The sequence below is a fragment of the Gopherus flavomarginatus genome, chromosome 2 (genome assembly GCF_025201925.1).
Source record: "Gopherus flavomarginatus isolate rGopFla2 chromosome 2, rGopFla2.mat.asm, whole genome shotgun sequence".
Lineage (NCBI taxonomy): Eukaryota > Metazoa > Chordata > Testudines > Testudinidae > Gopherus > Gopherus flavomarginatus.
The window spans coordinates 127,687,216-127,707,885 of NC_066618.1; the positions used below are offsets into that span (position 1 = coordinate 127,687,216).

General features: G+C 45.5%; 1 protein-coding gene across 1 annotated transcript in view; it reads right to left on the reverse strand.

Moving 5' to 3' along the window:
* The window catches only part of NFX1 (nuclear transcription factor, X-box binding 1), a 195,243-nt gene that overhangs the window by 106,752 nt on the left and 67,821 nt on the right, over window positions 1-20,670 (reverse strand). The window contains exons 9-10 of the mRNA XM_050938134.1: window positions 20,384-20,601; window positions 11,126-11,223 (exon numbers count right to left, since the gene is read on the reverse strand). Coding sequence (XP_050794091.1) covers window positions 11,126-11,223; window positions 20,384-20,601 — 316 coding nt within the window. The remainder of the gene's footprint in view (window positions 1-11,125; window positions 11,224-20,383; window positions 20,602-20,670) is intronic.

The window sequence follows — 20,670 nt, forward strand, 5'->3', positions numbered from 1 at the left end:
TACCCTCAAAGTGTTTTCATAGGCCAGCATTTAAAATTCAGTTTGGTTTAATGTTTATACTCTTTTTCTTTAAAGTTATGTTAAAGGGAAGTAGTGGTGGTTAAAGTCTGTGCTTCTAAACAATTAGCAGAAGTGGAATTGATATCAAGCAAATTAACTCCAGAAAATTTGGTAACAATTCTGTTACTAAACACTTTTGCTAAAACAGAGTGCTCAACAGGGGAGAGCAGTACCCCTTCTCACAGAACATCGTGAACATCTATTTCAGCAGTTAAGCACTATATTTAGTATATTACAAGTTAATAATGCACACTAAATTAATCTGTGTACTAAATTTGGGTTACTGAAAACAAGGGAAATGTAAAACTTTATTCAATTAATCAACTTAAGCTGTTTATGGCTGCATCCCACAGACTGAAGACACCAGAAGGTATCAGGACATAGTGAAGAAACCCCCAGGCATCAAGAAAAGAAAAATGAAGTGCTTTATAAACAACAGACTTGCCAACTACACCTCAGTCTACCATATACGGACAACTAGGTAGGCAATCAGCTAAATACCACTAGCTGGACCACGTCTATCTGTCATTTAATCTGTATATTATTAAGTAAAGTGAGTTCGTGTGCCGCTGGTTTTAAATCTTTACCAACAAAATATGAATGAATTTAGCTACTGTGTAAAAGCAACTGTATTATTATTCTATTGCTGTAAACCCTTTAGAATAACATTGCTAAACTGTTTAACCAACACATAGGTAAAAATTAACTAATTAATGACAGCAAACAAACAACAAACCAGTAAAGAAGTTATTTTTACTGTTTATGGAAGTTACATAGTAACTACCATAACCAACTCATTAGGAAACATTTTCTTTTTTTAATCACCTAATCTTATCAGTAATTAACAGCTAGCTGGCACTGGCATTGTTGGTGTACAACAAAAACAGTGATGAGTTGGCAATATGTCAAATTGTGTAAACAATTCCCTGTTAGTACCAGTCATACTGGAGGAGAGGGATAGCTCAGTGGTTTGAGCACTGGCCTGCTAAACCCAGGGTTGTGAGTTCAATACTTGAGGGGGCCATTTGGGGAACTGGGGTAAAAATCTGGGGATTGGTCCTGCTTTGAGCAGGGGGTTGGACTAGATGACCTCCTGAGGTCCCTGCCAACCCTAATAGTCTATGATAATTTGGAGTCAATAACACTGCATCCTAATTGAAGCAGGTTATTCAAAACAATCTTGTTTGGTGTCTGGTTAACAATATTAAATCATAAAGCAATGTTTGGTAAATTGGTTACTGTCCATTCAGTAGGTTATGTGGAACACAGCATCTGTAAGAAATAACTGGATCTACGTCAACTACTGGTGTATCAGAGGTATGCAATCAATGGCACACAGAAGCTAGCTGATCCTGTTTCCTGCCCAATGAAGCTCATCAGAGGATTACTCCTGGGGGAATTCTATGCCACTGCAAACATGCAGAATTCATGTCTACTACAGTATTGCCCCCCACCCCACACCCCAAAAATACATTCTGCTGAAGAAATACTGCAGTTCCACCTTTCATGCACCAGAGGCCACTGTGGCACCAGAACAGCCAGCTGACTGGCAGTAACAGCTTGTCACTGAGCTCATCACAGCAGTGTGCCTGTGGAGCCAAGTAGGAAGCAGAGTAGGGCCCACGGGGCTGCTGGGGGATCACAGACTGGGATTCAGAAGGGCTAGTGGGGTGACAGCGCTGAAGCAGGGGCTGAACGGAGGGCCACATGGGAACAGGGGGTGCAAGGACACATGGGGACAGGGACAGATGTGCCTGACTGAATGGGAGGGGCTTGGGGTCAGCTAGGGTCTGCATAAGGGAGGCTTCCCAACTACCTAGCAATCCCTACTCCCCCACCCAAAAAGAAACCATTCCATACCCAACAACTCTCCAAGTTCACTGCCAGGCTCCTTCCTTCTCCCTCAGTTCCTCCATTACCTCATACTTTCCCAAGCCTTTGTACTGCTTCTGAGGGGTGCAGGAAATATGTTTCTATATTGTAGTTTAAATGAATTACTCAAAGTTCTATATTAACATGCTGTAGCAGGGTGGACCCCCGTTCCTGCCTTAAAGGGGTAAAAACTGCCCTGGGAGGGGGCTGTGGCTGGAGAAAGCAGCTTTTAGGCTGGGCTAATTGGGGGAAGTGGCTGCAGCTGTGGCCACGCCCCAAACAGACTCAGCTGGCCCTATAAAGCCAGAGAAGCCTGGGGGACAGGAGTCTCTCTCTGCCTGTAGAAGGAGAAGGGCCTGGCTGCAGGCAGCAAGAGACAAAGTACCTGAGTAAAGCAGGGCTGGGGAAAGGCTGAGGGGCTGGGGAGCTCCAGCCTGGAAAGCCCCAGGCTAAGGCCTAGCATTGGGCTAAAAGGTACTGGGGGTTGCAGAGGGCAGCCCAAGGCAGCAGGCCTAAACCCTCCTTGCCAGTGATGAGTAGGCTGATACTGCTGTCTGCCCCAGGGCGCAGGGGCTAGACAATGACTGGCCGTAGCCTGATATTGAGGCAAGGTGGGAATAGTGGGTGGGGGTTCTCCTGCAGAGGGGAGACCCTAAGACGAGGGGTTACTGCCGGGGGACAGCATCCCAGGTAAAAGGGCACCGGATCCAGGGAGGGGCACGGGGGTCAGAGGACAGGCAGATCATGGGCCTGCAGAGGGCGCTCCACAGCTGGAACCGAGCTAATTCCCAGAAGTCACCAGCAGGAGGCGCCACGGGGTGAGTCCACACCTCTACACATGCCTAGTAAGGAATCTATTTGTCAAACACACATTTCCTGAATCTTTTGTCTGTATTGTTACAGACATACTTGCTGACAAGTATTTTGAAATAAATTACCAAAATATTGAAACTGGTGTGACAATATCGTGTTATTTTGACAAATAAAATATGCAGAATTTTAAAATATTGTTGACAGAATTTGTTAACTTTTTGGGGCAGAATTCCCTCAGGAGTAGAGAGTGACAACTAGCAATAAGGGTAACTTATATCTGTCTGGGGATTGGTCCTGCTTTGAGCAGCGGGTTGGACTAGATGACCTCCTGAGGTCCCTTCTAATCCTCATATTCTATAACAACATGGGAGGACAGTACTGTGTAGTAACTAATTACAAAAAATTATATACAAGGCCTCATTTGTGATGTGTCTACTCCAAACTTCTGTTTTACTACTTATATACATAGCAAAACACTCATCCTACTACTAATACAGTAGTAACTGTAATTGCCCTAATATGAGTGTGTTGCGATCTGCAGTACCAAAGTAAAAGGGCCAGACTACAACAACAGATTAGAAAAGGATTGTGATGCTCAAATATGAGGCAGTGTCATATTATATATTATATGGGAGTGTGCACAAAGCTCAAACATAAAATTCCATTCCTCAAAGTCCCTGAGTTAACATTCCCACCAAAAGGGACTAAGACATAATTGGAACATAAAATCTGTTCACCAGTCATACGAGGGAAGGTGCAGACCAAGGAACAGATGGGGCATGAATATGTAGAAGGTAAAATAAGGTGGCCATAAAACAGCGTTTAGCCTGCTGGAACATCTTCAGTCCATGCATTATGCTTTTCCGGGACGATGGTTAAAACATCCTCCGCATAAAAAGACAAAAAGTGGGGGAATGTAGTAGAAAGAGAGAGCCTGAGGCCTGGTCCACACTACGCTGTTAAACCGATTTTAACAGCGTTAAATCGATTTAACACTGCACCCGTCCACACTACACTGCTCTTTATATCGATTTAAAGGGCTCTTTAAATCGATTTCTGTAATCCTATAAAACGAGAGGAGTAATGCTAAAATCGATATTACTATATCGATTTAGGGTTAGTGTGGACGCAAATCGACGTGGCCTCATTGGCCTCATTCTTTTACAGTAGCTACCCACAGTGCACCACTCCAGAAATCGACGCTAGCCTCGGACCACGGACGCACACCACCGAATTAATGTGCCTAGTGTGGACGCACACAATCGACTTTATAATATCTGTTTTATAAAATCAGTTTAAGCTAATTCGAATTTATCCTGTAGTGTAGATGTACCCTGAGACATGAGGCCTGATATAAGGGCCTAGTGTAAGACCTAAGGCCCAAACTAAAGTCAAGCCCTGCCCTCTTACAAAGCAGATGCCTGCTTGCAGGTTCACCGTCCAATACATGAATTTGGCAAGAACAGGGCTGGTGTTGCAAAAACACAAATATGCTTAGGCACTAAGTCATGTAAGCACAGTCTAGAAGAGTAGTGCCAGAAAACCCAACTACAAGGTTATGGTGTAAACACACTCCCTGAAGATGATACTGGGACACACTGAGCCCTCTTAAAGAGAAGGTCAGGATCATAGGATGATGGATAGAGATGTTTTGATTAAACCAAGAAGTACAATGTAAAGGGTGGTAACTAACCACATCAGAGGGGCAATAGGGAATTTGTTTGTATCAATGTATAAAAGAGGGGTCACAGAGAGGGTGTTGTTTAGCTAAGAGGAGAATGGAAAGTCCCGCCGTTCACTGAGCTGAGTCCATTGTGATGGGCAGACATGTGTTAGGGTACCTGTAACCATTGAGCCAGGACATTAGGACGGTGCTTCATGGACAATAAACCTAGCCAAGTTCCTTTGCTACTGAACGGAGCCTGTGGTCTTCTTGGACAAGTCGACTGGAGCCTGCTGGACAGGCTATCTGGCCAGAGCAAGAGCAGCACACAGAGAACACACACACAGCCAATAACTGATGACACACATAAGGAGAGGTTACTCACCCTGTGCAGTAAAAACTGTTTTTCTGAGATGTGCCCCGCTATAGGGACTCCACTTCAGGTGTGTGTGCCCCATGCAACTTCAATTGGACGTTTTCATTAGTCTCCACTCGGTTTGTGCATCCATCCCATATATTCCTGTGCCCGACACAGAGGATACAGAGGTCTGTGCAGGCAAACCACCTCAACTCCTTCTCTACCGCAATGTTCTATACAGGAAACTCTGAAGCAGAGGGGAAGGAGGGTGGGTAATAATCACCAACAGGGGGACACAGCTCGAAGAACCACAATTACTGCAAAGGGTGAGTAAATCAATCACAGAATATCAGGGTTGGAAGGGACCTCAGGAGGTCATCTAGTCCAACCCCCTGCTCAAAGCAGGACCAATTCCCAACTAAATCATCCCAGCCAGGGCTTCCTCAAGCCTGACCTTAAAAACCTCTAAGGAAGGAGATTCCACCACCTCCCTAGGTAACCCATTCAACTGCTTCACCACCCTCCTAGTGAAAAAGTTTTTCCTAATATCCAACCTCCCCCACTGCAACTTGAGACCATTATTCCTTATTCTGTCATCTGGTACCACTGAGAACAGTCTAGATCAGGGGCTGGCAACCTATGGCACGCGTGCCAAACACTTCACGCAAGCCGATCTTTAGCGGCACACAGCTGCCTGCCGTGGTCCCGGCCCCCAGCCTAACTCAGCCCCCCAGCCCACCGCTCTCCCCTGCAGGGGCAGGAAGCAGAAACTTGGTTCTGCGGCAGCCAAGCTTCCCCCGCCCCCTCTCCTTCCCCTAGCATGGTGCTTTCCTGCCCCGCCCCCCTCCTTCCCTGCGCTAGTTGACGGCCCTTGCGAGTGGGAGGGGGAAAAGCAGCAGCATGCACACAGCTCCGTAGAGGATGCAGAGAGAGATAGAGACAGAGCCTTAGGGAAGGGGGTGGAACAAGGCATATCCCTTCCAGCCCCCTGCCGTGAGCCGCTCAGGGCAGGGGACTGGGAGCACCCCCATGAGCCATTCGGGGCAGGGGGCTGGGAGCACCCCCACGAGCCGCTCAGAGCAGGGGGCTGGGAGCACCCCCACGAGCCGAGCACCCCAGCCCTCTGCCCTGACCCCCCCCACACACAGCCTTCTGCCCTACACCCCCACGCACCCATCCCTCTGCTCCGACCCTTGAATCCCCCACACACCCAGCCTTCTGCCCTGTACCCCCACAGCCCCATCTCTCTACCCTGCACCCTCCATGCCCTCCAGCCCTCTGCCCTGACCCCCCCCAGACTCAGCATTCTGCTCTGCACCCCCATACTCTCCAGCCCTCTGCCCTGACCCTTGAACCCTCCTCACACACCCAGCCTTCTACCCTGCACCCCCCACACTCAGCCCTCTGCCCTGCCCCCCCGCACACTCAGCCCTCTGCCCTGTACCCCCCAACCCCAACACACACCCAGCCCTCTGCCCTGCACCCCCACAGCCCCATCTCTCTGCTCTGACACCCCCCACAGCCTTCTGCCCTGCACCCCCCACACACACCCAGCCCTCTGCCCTGACCCTTGAACTCCCCCTCCCACACAGCCTTCTGCCTTACACCTCCCCACACCCCCAGCCCTCTGCCTTGATCCCCCTCACACCCAGATTTCTGCCCTACACCCCCACTGCCCTCTACCTGGATCCCTGATCCCCCCTACCCCAGCCTTCTCCCCTGAAACCCCTCCCCCAGCCCTCTGCCCTGATGGATGGAGGGCAAGTAGGGGAATAGAGATAGGGAACACACTTCCTTAAGAACCTCCAGTTACAATAAGTACCCTCTATTTCTTTTCTGAGTGATTATCCCTGTGTGTATTCTACATGTGGTTGACAGGCAAGCAATGTTCAGACTCGAGGAGAGTGCAAGGAAGCAGCTGGTATACAGTTGCAGCTTGAGTTAGAGCATAGGTGTGTCATGAACATGTGGACAGACCTCCAAGTTGCTGCTCTGCAGCAGAATGTCCAATAAGGATGCCATGGAAGCAACTTGTCCTCACATGGAGTGAGCTGTAATACCCCCAGGAGGGGGAAGTTTTGCTGTAGGTTCAAAAGAGAATGTTGACAGGACAAGGTTAAAGTCCCATTGAAAGGGAGGTTTAATGACCAGTGGGAAGGTTCTGATCAAGCCCTTCATAAATCACACAGTAGCCAGGTGCATGAAGACAGAACGTCCCTTTTCCAGAAGGAGAAAGGCACTAATCAATGCTAGGTGTACTCGCAGCAAACTAGAGCCAGACCTAAAGTCTTTAAGCAGAGGATAACTGGAATGCATATGGTGGTGGTGACATACCCAGGCTGAAAAGTACAGCCATTTAGCCAGGTAGCAGGTTCTCGCAGAATCCTTTCTAGTTTGGGTAGGGATTTCTTGAACAAGGACGGAGCATGAATGTTTTATTTCTGACACCCATCCAAGTACCAGGCCATAAGATGGAGTGAGCCCAAGTTAGGGTGCTTGATCTCCCCACTACCCCTGTTCTGAACTAGGTGATCCTAAAATAGTAAAATCCTGATAGGTGGGTGTGCTGACATGATTAGGAGTTCTGTGAACCAGAACTGTCTGGGCCAGTACGGTGCTAGGAAGATAATGGTGGCTCTGTTGTGACAGATCTTCTGTACATCTTGAGGTAGTAGGGGGAAGGAAGGAAAGGGGTATCTGAGGTCATCCATCCAGGAAAGCAGGAGAGCATTGCCCTGGGAATCACAGCTTATGGCTCCCCTGGAGCAATACATGGGAAGCTTTTTGTTCATCTGGGATACAAAGTGGTCTCAGCGGAGTACCCCATTGTGCAAATATGTTGGTTAGAAATGTGTTGTGGATCTCCCATTTCTGGTCTGCAGATAAGCAGCTGCTTAACCTGTCTGTCAGGGAGTTGTGAACCAATGTAACTGTCCACCTATCTCTAGAAATGCACAATACTGAAGATTTAGAGCACCCTGAGGTAGGCGCCGATGGAGGTTTAGCCTTATACCATAGCAAGGAACCCATCAGGGGAGGTACCAGAGGTAGAGCTATGTCCAACTGTATCAGTCTGGAAGAACAACCCTCTTTGCTATCTCTACCATGTCCAGATGAAACCAAAGCTTGCTCGGAACAGTGTTTGCTCTTAGAAGAGCTTCAGGGTTTTCCAGTCCCACTGGAACTGGAGGAGCCCTTTGTCTCTACAGTACCAGTTCAAGGGGTTGAATTTTCTGAGATGGTTGACCTACTGGGAGACCAAAGTCTTTTCAGAGCAGACTTTTTACAAGGAGAGTCAGAGCTCTTCTTCCAGAGACCTTCTGAGGAGCACTATGGAGTCTTTCCCTTTCTGGAGGAGTGCTGAGCCAAGTTTGAAGGGACACTGGATCTGCCTGGAGATTGCTGACCTGGCTCTGAAGCAGGACAAAGGGAATGCTTCATCATAAGTAGCCTCAACTTGATCTCCAGGTTCTTCTTCACCCTGGAATTAAGGACCAGACAAAAGCCTCATTTATGTGGGATGTGTGACTCTTCTAGGCAGCGAGCACATTTGTAGTGCTGCTGCTAACCAGGTTGGGCTCTCCTGGAAAGCAAGGCAACATTTAAACCAGGGGTGGGCAAACTTTTTGGCCTAAGGGCCGCATCAGGTTCCGTAAATTGTATGGAGGGCAGGTTAGGGGATGGGGTCATGGCCTGGCCCCGACCTCCTATCTCCCCTTGGGACCCCTGTCCCATCCAACCCCCCCGCTTCTTGCCCCCTGACACCCTCCCCCCGGGGACCCCTACCCCATCCAACCCTCCTGCTGCTTGTCCCCTGACCACCCCTGGACCCCCGCCATCCGATCCAACCCCTCCTCTCATTCCTGATGACCCCTGCCTCATCCAACCACCCTTTCTCCCTTTCCCCTGACTGTCCCCAGAACCCCTGCCCCTGATGGACTCTTCTGGACCCCATTCAACTCCCCTCCTTCCTGACTGCACCCCTTGGAACTTCTGCCCCCTTTTAACCCATTCCCCCACCCGACCACCCTGACCCCTATCCACACTCCCGCCCCCTGACCACCACCTCAACCTCCCCCTGCCCCCTTTACTCTATCCCTTGCCCTCTATCCAACCTCCCCCTGCTCCCTGCCCCCTTTACTGTGCTGCCTGGAGCACCAGTGTCTGGTGGCGCTGGAGCTAGGCAATGCTGCCACTACGCAGCACAGAGCATCGGGTCAGGCAAGGCTCTGTAGCTGCACTACCCCAGGATCTCACAGCCCCACTGCCCAGAGCATTGCAACGGCGGTTGAGTGAGCGAGCTGAGGCTGCGGGAGAGGGAGGACAGCAGGGGAGGGACTGGGGGCTAGCCTTCTGGGCCAGAAGCTCAGGGGCCGGGCTGTAGTTTGCCCACTTGTGGTTTAAGCCCTGGCAAGCCAGGGATGCCCTCCTGAGGAAGACAAGCCTCCCCAGGAGGGGAGAAGAAAAAATAATCCTCCCAACTACTAAACTAATCTAACAAACTAGACTGAACTAAACTAGCAGCTAGGAAAAAATTCTTTTCACCAAGGCACACTTGAGGTGGACCTGCTAAAACTCCATCTCAAGCCGAGGTGGTTGAGAAGCAACTGAGGGTGGTCTGCCCAAGCAGACCTATTTAGCCTCACAGCATGGCATGAGGATGTATAGAACATGTGGACCAGACACTGTTAATGAAGATCTTCAACTGAAGACTCATGGGCACATGTACACCTGAAGAGGAACACCCATAGGGACTCTACTCACAGAAGAGCAAGTTCCTGTGACAAAGAGGCAGCAAGACTGGACCTGTAATGCGTTTTTTAAATTCATATAGGGGAAGCAGTCCAGATGCCAAGATGTTTGACCAATCAGCTGCCGCTATGGCCAAGGTTAACGCCATGACTGGGACGTTCTTGAGAAATGCCATTTTCAGGACACGTGGTATTTCCTGATGGACTTCACTCTTACTTTTCAAAGACAGGATCTCGAGTTCTCAGAGAAACTGCAAAAGCTAAAAAATGCTATAGTGGAACTCACAGCAATAAGAGATAATCCTAGGCCTTTTGCCCAAACTTTTATCAGGAAAGCAAGTTTGCAGGGACCATATTGGACCTTGTTGGCAAAGTCACAGAAACATCAGATATACATGTGTGAAGATACTGTTGAACACATGAATGTCACATTCATTAAGGCTCCAACAACTATCATATTGCTTCAAAGATCTGGTTCCGCACAATAATAAGAAAACAATTGGCCTGTTACTGACAATGTACAAACTGATAATCTGCTGGATCACTGTACAAATGTATAGAGTGAGGAAGAAAAGGAGACTGGTAAACAAATGACTCCCCCGTAAGCCTTGTGGGAGCCTTAGGCATAACTAACAGTGTGAATCAACGACTGTGAACCACCATTCACCAGGCCTTGGCAGAATGACAACACATTAGGTATTAGAAAGCACATTCCTGACATGAGAGGATGGTATAGAAATGCCCAGAGTTCTCAAGTAACTGCATAAAAAAATTTCTAGGAAATGCTACACTCATGGACCCACAGATCCCTCATAAGATAAAGAGGGAAGGATAGGATAATGGATGAAGATATTTTGTTCAAACTAGTCCGTACAAGATACAGTATTATAAAAAAAAGCATATGGAATGTAATATGTAACTTGTTTGTATCAATATATGAAAAGAAAATCATGCAGGGCATCTTTCTAATAGTTTAGGGGATAACATCCTGGTCTGTTGATTGAACTGGTACCTAGTCAAGGGTATACATGTTAGTGTAGCTGAGCTCCCATGGGGCACTAAGACAGTGCTTTGACGACAGTAAACCTGGCTGAGTGCCTTTGCCACCAAACTGAGCATGCGGTCTTTCTTTAGGAATAAGACTGAGGTCTAATGAATCAATACGTTGCATTTTCTTCTAGTGCAGCTAACACCAAAGCTCCAAGAATAGCAGCCCTAGCAGCATTAATACGGCAGCACTAGCAACATTCCACAGCATGAACACCACTCTCCAAAACTCCACATAAAATCACTATGCACTTGACATCCTTCTAACAATGCTTTTGGTGGAAATAACATTCACTGAATTTTAGTAGTTTTGTGGTAGAAGATGGGTTTTCCACAGCTAAATTAATGAATAAAATCATGTACATATAAACTGAAAAGCACACTCCTGAACTTGATGAAACATATAAGTAAATGGCCCACACGTTGAGCTAGCTATTTTTCTACTGGTTTTACAACCTGGCAGTACTACTTGCTATTACAGTGTATAGTGCCCCCTTCCCCCGGATAATTTTTAAGAGTGCTCAAGAGCTCGTTACTAGAGATTAGTGTTTAAACTTTTACCTTTGTTTTGAAGGCACACCTACAGTAAATATTTGATGTACGAGAGCACGGTCCACATTCTCCTTCATGGCAAAGATTTTCACATGTATGAATGAAATCTACCAAAAATTAAAATGCAAGAATGATTTGTAAATTAAAAGGTTTAATTTAACATTGGTACTTCATATCTATGTCATATGAACATCCGTGGTCACATTGAGGCTTCTGCATGAGTTGGGAGCTGCAGGCACAAGACACCGCCTTCAAATCCCTTAGTATTTCTCATGTATATGTTACAGATTTTATGTCAAAAAAAGTGTAAGAATTTGGTGCATTATAAGATTTGCAACTTAAAGTTGTGTATTGCTTTGAAATATTTTTTAAAAAGCTCAAAATTGTACTTGTTCATTTTAGTAAGTCTATGGCCTCTAGAGTTTCAGTTCCACAATTTTTATACTAGTAATATTAAAAATAGACACTTTGCTAAACACTTTTCATATAAATATATAGCATCAATAAACTTGTGATTTAATGTGGTGCTGTATAACCAGATGAACAGAGGAGCACTATGTTAAAAACCATTCTGAACACAAAATTTCCCTATATGTATAATCTGATTTTTTTTTTTAAAAATGTTGAAAAATTAAACATTCATTTTTCACTATCTATACTGACCTTCTGTAGCTTGGAAAAGGAAAATAAAAATTAGCCACTTCCTATATCATCTATGGTTCTTCAAAATGATTGCCTTCATGGATCCAAACTGTGTGAGAGGAATAGTGACTTGTCAAGTATCCGACGAAGTGTGTATTCACCCACGAAAGCTCATGCTCCAATACGTCTGTTAGTCTATAAAGGCGCCACAGGACTCTTTGCTGCTTTTATAGTGCCTTGTGTGCGTGAACTTGGCATTCTTTAGATAGAAACAGCAATTGGAGAAAAAGTTTGCCCAGCTCTAAAGAGCAAAAATGTATCTGAGTTTATCTGAAAATTTCTTCTCTCCAAATAATAAGGTCCACAGATCCATTACAGTGGGACTCCAGCCTAATTTTCAGTTTGAAGACCAAACCAGACCTGTCAGTTCCTGGAAGGAAATGATCCCACCCCTAAATAGCATGCCAGTTTGAGATAAGATCTACTGACTAATACAGAATTCATTTCAAGAATAACTATTTATGCACCTTATGCAGCTTAAGCAAAAACTTCAAAATTTCTCATCTCAATCAAAAGATATAGTTTTCAGAGTAGCAGTTGTGCAAGTCTGTATCCGCAAAAAGAATAGGAGTACTTGTAGCACCTTAGAGACTAACAAATTTATTTGAGCATAAGCTTTCGTGGGCTACAGCCCACTTCATCGGATGCATAGACTGGAACATACAGCAAGAAGATATTTATACATACAGAGAACATGAAAAAGTGGAAGTAGCTATACCAACTGTAAGAGACCAATCAATTGAGATGAGCTGTTATCAGCAGGAGAAAAACAACTTTTGAAGTGATAATCGAGACAACCCATAGAAGGCGAGAGGATACTTAACATGGGGAAATAGATTCAATTAGTGTAATGGCCCAACCATTCCCAGCCTCTGTTCAAACCTAAGTTAATTGTATCTAATTTGCATATTAATTCAAGTTCAGCAGTCTCTCTCTGGAGTCTGTTTTTGAAGTTTTTTGTAGTAAAATTGCCACCTTCAAGTCTGTTGCTGAGTGGCTAGAGAGGCTGAAGTGTTCTCTCACTGGTTTTTGAATGTTATGATTCCTGATGTCAGATTTGTGTCCCTTTTTTTTTTTCTTTTTTTTTTCTTGCATAGAGACTGTCTGGTTTGGCCAATGTATATGGCAGAGGGGCATTGCTGGCACATGATGGCATATATCACGTTGTTAGATATGCAGGTGAACGAGCCCCTGATGGCGTGACTGATGTGATTAGGTCCTGTGATGGTGTCACTTGAATAAATATGTGGACAGAGTTGGCATCGGGCTTTGTTGCAAGGATAGGTTCCTGGGTTAGTGTTTATGTTGTATGGTACGCGGTTGTTGGTGAGTATTTGCTTCAGGTCAGGGTCTGTAAGTGAGGACTGGTCTGTCTCCCAAGATCTGTGAGAGTGAGGGATCATCTTTCAGGATAGGTTGTAGATCTTTGATGATGCGCTGGAGAGGTTTTAGTTGGGGGCTGAAGGTGACGGCTAGTGGCGTACTCTTATTTTCTTTGTTGGACCTGTCCCGTAGTAGGTGACTCCTGGGTACTCTTCTGCCTCTGTCAATCTGTTTTTTCACTTCAGAAGGTGGTGTCAAACAGATAGCTAAGGGTTAATGTCTCTTACACCTGGAAAGAGGTAACCTGAAGCACTTGACCAGAGGACCAATCAGGAAACCAGACTTTTTCAGGTCTGGGTGGAGGGAAGTTTGTGTCTGAGTTCTTTGTCTTCTGCCTGTCTCTCTCTCAGCTATGGGAGGATTTCTGTTTCCCAGTTGTAAGTACAAAAGATCAGATAGTGATTTATATGTTTTTTTGTATTTTACATGTGTGTAGTTGCTGGAGCGTTTTGAATTGTATTCTTTTTGAATAAGGCTGTTTATTCATATTTCTTTTAAGCAATTGACCCTGTATTTGTCACCTTAATACAGAGAGACCATTTTTATGTATTTTTTTTTCCTTTTTACATAAAGCTTTCTCTTTAAGACCTGTTGGAGTTTTTCTTTAGTGGGGAACTCCAGGGAATTGAGTCTGTGCTCACCAGGGAATTGGTGGGAGGAAGAAGTCAGGGGGAAATCTGTGTGTGTTAGATTTACTAGCCTGACTTTGCATACACTCTAGGTGAAGAGGGAAGTAATTCTGTTTTCCAGGACTGGGAACGGGGAAGGTGGAGTCCCTCTGTTTAGATTCACGGAGCTTGCTTCTGTGTATCTCTCCAGGAACACCTGGAGGGGGGAAGGGAAAAGGTTTATTTCCCTTTGTTATAAGACTCAAGGAATTTGGGTCTTGGGGTCCCCAGGGAAGGTTGTTGGGGGGACCAGAGTGCCCCAAAACACTCTAATTTTTTGGGTGGTGGCACCTTTACCAGGTCCAAGCTGGTAACTAAGCTTGGAGGTTTTCATGCTAACCCCCATATTTTGGACGCTAAGGTCCAAATCTGGGACTAGGTTATGACAGGTGGGTATTGTAGTTTTAAGAATGCTTGATAGAGTTCTTGTAGGTGTTTGTCTCTGTCTGAGGGATTGGAGCAAATGCGGTTGTATCTTAGAGCTTGGTTGTAGACAATGGATCATGTGGTGTTTCCTGGATGGAAGCTGGAGCCATGTAGGTAAGTATAGCGGTCAGTAGGTTTCCGGTATAGAGTGGTTTTTGTGACCTTCGCTTATTAGCACAGTAGTGTCTAGGAAATGGACGGCTTGTGTGGACTGGTCATCTCGATTATCACTTCAAAAGTTGTTTTTCTCCTGCCGATAACAGCTCATCTCAATTGATTGGTCTCTTACACTTGGTATGGCTACTTCCACCTTTTCATGTTCTCTGTATGTATAAATATCTTCTTGCTGCATGTTCTAGTCTATGCATCCGATGAAGTGGCTGTAGCCCACGAAAGCTTATGCTCAAATAAATTTGTTAGTCTCTAAGGTGCCACAACTACTCCTGTTCTTTTTAAAAGATACAGTGAATCCCAGTCTGCAACAGAACATCAGCACCGAGTAGTTCACAGATGGAATTTAAGTCTTTGACATAGCTGAGGCTCAATCCATTAATTACTTTGAATATTAGGGCCAATGCCTTAAATTGGCATTGAAAGCTGACCGGGAGCCAGGGGATGGACTTAGTTCCTCATGACAGCCTCGGCCATGGAATAGGCAGGTAGACCCTTCTGTCCCAGCTGGAACCTATGCATCATCTTCACATTCACCTTCACACACAGTTAACTACAGTGCTCTGCACCCTCAGCAAGTCTGTGGATGACATTAAGCCTGGGGAAGAGGTAGATATGCTGGAAGGTAGGAATAGGGTCCAGAATGACCTAGAAAAATTGGAGGATTGGGCCAAAAAAAATCTGATGAGGTTCAACAAGGACAAGTGCAGAGTCCTGCACTTAGGACAGAAGAATCCCATGCACTGCTACACAACGAGGACTAACTGGCTAAGCGGCAGTTCTTCAGAAAACAACTTGGGGATTACAGTGGACGAGAAGCTGGATGAGAGTTAACCTTGTGCCTTTGTTGCCAAGAAGGCTAACAGCATATTGGGCTGCATTAGTAGGAGCGTTGCCAGCAGATAGAGGGAAGTGATTATTCCCCTCTATTTGGCACTGATGAGGCCACATCTGGAGTACTGCGTCCAATTTTGGGCCCCCAGCTACAGAAAGGATGTGGACAAATTGGAGAGAGTCCAGCGGAGGACAACAAAAATGATTAGGGGGGTGGGGCACATGATTTATGAGGAGAAGCTGAGGGAATTGGGCTTATGTAGTCTGCAGAAGAGTGAGAGGGGAGTTGAAGGAGAGTTGACAGATGACAGAACAAGGAGCAATGGTCTCAAGTTGCAGTGCGGGAGGTCTAGGTTGGATATTAGGAAAAACTATTTCACTAGTAGGGCGGTGAAGCACTGGAATGGGTTACGTAAGAAGGTGATAGAATCTCCATCCTTAGAGGATTTTATGGCCCAGCTTGACATAAGAATGGCCGTACTGGGTCAGACCAAAGGTCCATCCAGCCCAGTATCCTGTTTACCAACAGTGGCCAATGCCAGGTGCCCCAGAGGGAGAGAACCTAACAGGTAATGATCAAGCGATCTCTCTCCTGCCATCCATCACCACCCTCTGACAAACAGAGGCTGGCTAGACACATTCCTTAGCCATCCTGGCTAACAGCCATTAATGAACTTAACCTCCATGAATTTATCCAGTTCTCTTTTAAACCCTGTTATAGTCCTAGCCTTCACAACCTCCTCAGGCAAGGAGTTCCACAAGCTGACTGTGCACTGTGTGAAGAACTTCCTTTTATTTGTTTTAAACCTGCTGCCCATTAATTTCATTTGGTGGCCCCTAGTTCTTATATTATGGGAACAAGTAAATAACTTTTCTTTATTCACTTTCTCCACACCACTCATGAGTTTATATCCCCGCTTAGTCTCCTCTTTTCCAAGCTGAAAAGTCCTAGCCTCTTTAATCTCTCCTCATATGGGACCCGTTCCAAACACCTAAGCATTTTAGTTGCCCTTCTCTGAACCTTTTCTAATGCCAGTATATCTTTTCTGAGATGAGGAGACCACATCTGTACGCAGTATTCAAGATATGGGCGTTCCACGGATTTATATAAGGGCAATAATACATTCTCCATCTTATTCTCTATCCCCTTTTTAATGATTCCAAACACACTGTTTGCTTTTTTGACTGCCGCTGCACACTGCATGGACGTCTTCAGAGAACTATCCACGATGACTCCAAAATCTTTTTCCTGGTTAGTTGTAGCTAAATTAGCCCCAATTATATTGTATGTATAGTTGGAATTTTTTCTCCCAATGTGCATTACTTTACATTTATCCACATGAAATTTCATTTGCCATTTTGTTGCCCAATCACTTAGTTTTGTGAGATCTTTTTGAAGTTCTTCACAGTCTGCTTTGGTCTTAACTCCCTTGAGCAGTTTACTATCATTTGCAAACATTGCCACCTCACTGTTTACCCCTTTCTCCAGATCATTTATGAATAAACTGGTAGGATTGGTCCTAGGACTGACTCTTGGGGAACACCACTAGTTTACCCCTGTCCATTCTGAAAATTTACCATTTATTCCTACCCTCTGTTCCCTGTCTTTTAACCAGTTCTCAATCCATGGAAGGATCCTCCCTCTTATACCATGACAACTTAATTTAGGTAACAGCCTTTGGTGAGGGACCTTGTCAAAGGTTTTCTGGAAATCTAAGTACAAGCGAGTCTCATCTTACGCTGGGGTTACATTCCGCTGTCAGCATGTAAAGTGAAAATTGCATATAGTCAAATTATACTGAGTGCAATGGCGGGCGAAATTGCCCGCACTACAGGTAGAGTATTTAAATTGTTATTTTTCCTCCTTTTTTCGTTTTGTTTTTGCCGACCGCGCAAAGTTGAATTTGAGCATGTTAAATGCGCGTAAGATGAGACTCGCCCGTGCACTATGTCCACAGGATCCCCCTTGTCCACATGTCTGTTGACCCCTTCAAAGAACTAGAATAGATTAGTAAGACATGATTTCTCTCTTTTTTTTATTTTAAAAAAAAAAATTCTCTTTACAGAAACCATGCTGACTTTTGCCCAACAATTTATGTTCTTCTATGTGTCTGACAATTTTATTCTTTATGATTATTTCAACTAATTTGCCCGGTACTGATGTTAGACTTACTGGTCTCTAATTGCCAGGATCAGCTCTAGAGCCGTTTTTAAAGATTAGCGTTACATCAGCTATGTTCCAGTCATTGAGTACAGAAGCGGATTTAAAGGACAGGTTACAAACCATAGTTAGTAGCTCTGCAATTTCACATTTGAGTTCTTTCAGAACGCTTGGGTGAATGCCATCCGGTTCTGGTGACTTGTTACTGTTAAGTTTATCAATTAATTCCAAAACCTCTTCTAGTGACACCTCAATCAGTGACAATTCCTCAGATTTGTCACCTACAAAAGCCAGCTCAGGTTTGGGAATCTCCCTAACAGCCTCAGCCGCGAACACTGAAGCAAAGAATTAATTTAGTTTCTCTGCAATGACTTTATCGTCTTTAAGTGCTGCTTTTGTATCTCGACAAAACCTTGGCTGGGAAGATTTAGTTGGGGTTGGTCCTGCTTTGAGCAGGGGGTTGGACTAGAAGACCTCCTAAGGTCTCTTCCAACCCTAATCTTTAATTATTCTACCTTGGAGGTGACAAATGCAGGGATCACTGTGACCACTCATCCCAGAGGAAAGGACATAGCTTCCTAAGAAGTTGGAGGTGTAAAGTCATTTTTGGAAACTGATGCTACCTGGTCATCCAAGCTTAGCGAGGAGTCCGATGCCTCCTATTAACCTATTACAGACTGAAGCACCTCTTCCACCCCAAGGGTCAGCTAAGGACTAGACATTCAATTTGAACTTTAAATAGGTAAGAGAATGACCTGATGACCACTCCTACAATGCATGCTATCACCACTCCTACGATGCATGCTACCTCTCTTCTCCCAAGCCAATACTGCACAAAGCTGAAATTGCTCTGGCTCTTCTTAGGTAGTTTTAGGCCTTTTGCCCCATCCATGTGGCAAGATAGAGAGGATTAAAGGAGGAGACTGTACTGTACTGTACAATGTACCAAGGAGCGGGTCTAAGGCAACATGCCCCAGAGGGACTTGTGCCTTCAAAAGAAAAAGAAATCTCCGTCAATCCACTGAAGGATACAGAGAAACTGATGCAGCTCATAGTTCAATCTTCTTTGTGTTACCCACCATGAGGATGAGCAGGAATACCAGACACTGCAGTTTATCTACCATGCTTTTTGCCCGTGTAAGGACATCCGAGACTGTTTGTGTGGTAAGGGGGCCAAAGCGCCTCCTGCTCAGACTGGCTGCTTGCAAAGGGTTTGTAATGTATATTCTGTCTTCTTCCTGGGTTTGTCCATCAGATACTGTTCCATAAAGATAAGCAGGGGGTCAAGCTGCTGACGTCTCAGGCAAACACAAAGGAGGGCTTTCCCTCTGTCAGAGGGCAAACCGACAGTACAGTTCTAATGATTCTGCAGCTGAAGTTTAAAGATTTTTTTTCCTTTCATTTTCTCCTCAGCAGCAGTGTGTGTCTGGAACTGCCTGTAGAGGTACAGGAAGAATGAAAAAAAATTGGTTGGATACTCATGGGCTGGGCCAGGCCATACACCTTCCTGACAGAGACTGGCAGGAGTGGTTCTGCCTTCAAAATGACAAATAGGCTGATGACTTAGTATAACAGATCTGTGGAGAGTATGTCATTTTAAGTTGGCCTTCAAAAGTTCAAGGTTTATTGGGAGACTAATGGAGACACTCTTAAAAACCCTTGAACAGAACAGGGAGGAAGAGCGTGCCAACGCTGACAACTGTTTGGCAAAAAAGTAAGTACTGTTGTCAGTAGCATCTTCATCTTCCCATTACACTGATGATAAAGAGGGCTGGAGGAGAGAATTGCTGGTAAGAAGGCTCTTAGGCAAAGGAGATCCTGCTGATATAAGCCTTTTTTTCCACTCTCCTCTTCTACACAATCGTCCTTCGGTCTTCTGCGATATGGGCACCTGCACCCATGTAGCTCAACAGGTTTAAGATACCTTTATTCCATATGGATATGGTGGACTTTTCTCTGCAGGGACCCATCAGCAAGGAGCAGCGGGGGCTCCAGGCACCCAGCGCTCAAAGCGCGTGCCTGAGGCAGCAAGCCACGAGGGGCGCCCTGCCGGTCCCTGCAAGGGCGGCAGTTAGGTAGCCTTCGGCGGCTTGCCTGCAGGAGGTCCGCCAGTGGCAATTCAGCTGCGGGCATGCTGAATCTGCAGGACCGGTGACCTCTCGTAGGCAAGCCGCCGAAGGCTGGTTGCCTGACTGCCGTGCTTGGGGCGGCAAAAAAGCCAGAGCCCCCCCGGGCAAGGAGTCATTCAAGTAGTAGATGCTGCCTCACTTGTTCCATGGTGAACAGAAGGAGTCTCAGTAAGTGATCTCAGAGTGGACCTTGGATCCTATCCCTGGGAGCAGTGAAGCAAAAAGTGCAAGGCCCTCATGGGCAGGCCCACAAGAGCACCAGAGCAAATGCCATTTAAAAGTTTCATTTGCTCTGGTGCCCTTACAGAAATTAACTTTTCTGTAAGGGATAAAGGGAACTGACAGGGAAATGACATGCTGTAGAACTCAGCTGGCTGGCCAGAAAGATCTGGAGGAACTAAAGACATGGAGACACAGGCAGGGTTCATATGCAGTCCCATTGGACACTTGTTTTCTAGAAATTTCTGCACTTGCCTCCCACAACATGTGTACCACCTACAGTGGGGATCCATACAGGCAATGCTAAAAAAGCTGGTCAGTTTCATTTGTTTCTAGACAGCTGCACTTTCTGATTCTCAAGTCCAATAACAATTATTCAAGATTTGGGTTGCAAATTCTACGGAGGCTTTTATAAATTCAACTTGACTACAACCACCCAATCATGAACACTTTCTACGAATACTGGATTTTTGTTCTTTCTGAATCTATTTAAAAAAAAATATGAATCTGGACTACCTGCCTCTTTAGTAATGAAATGTGTTTGTAAGCATTTAAAGTACAAAGTTCTAGTTACCACGGCTACCACAAGGTAGAGGTTTGCCACATGTTTTTCCACACGATGGGATGGGATCCGTGCACAGTTTACGCTCAATACATCCTAGTTTTAGTAATCTGCTAAGAAGAGTCTGCCCACAAGGACAGCAGTGCACTACTTGGGGAAGTCGTGGACAAAGTTGGCAGGGCTCAGGATGACATATCTGCATACAGCTGTGCCTTCCACAATTTAATTTTCTAAAAAAGAAATATGTAAGGAATTACAAGGGTATCAGTCACTGAGTGTTGAATAAAATGTAATTTTTG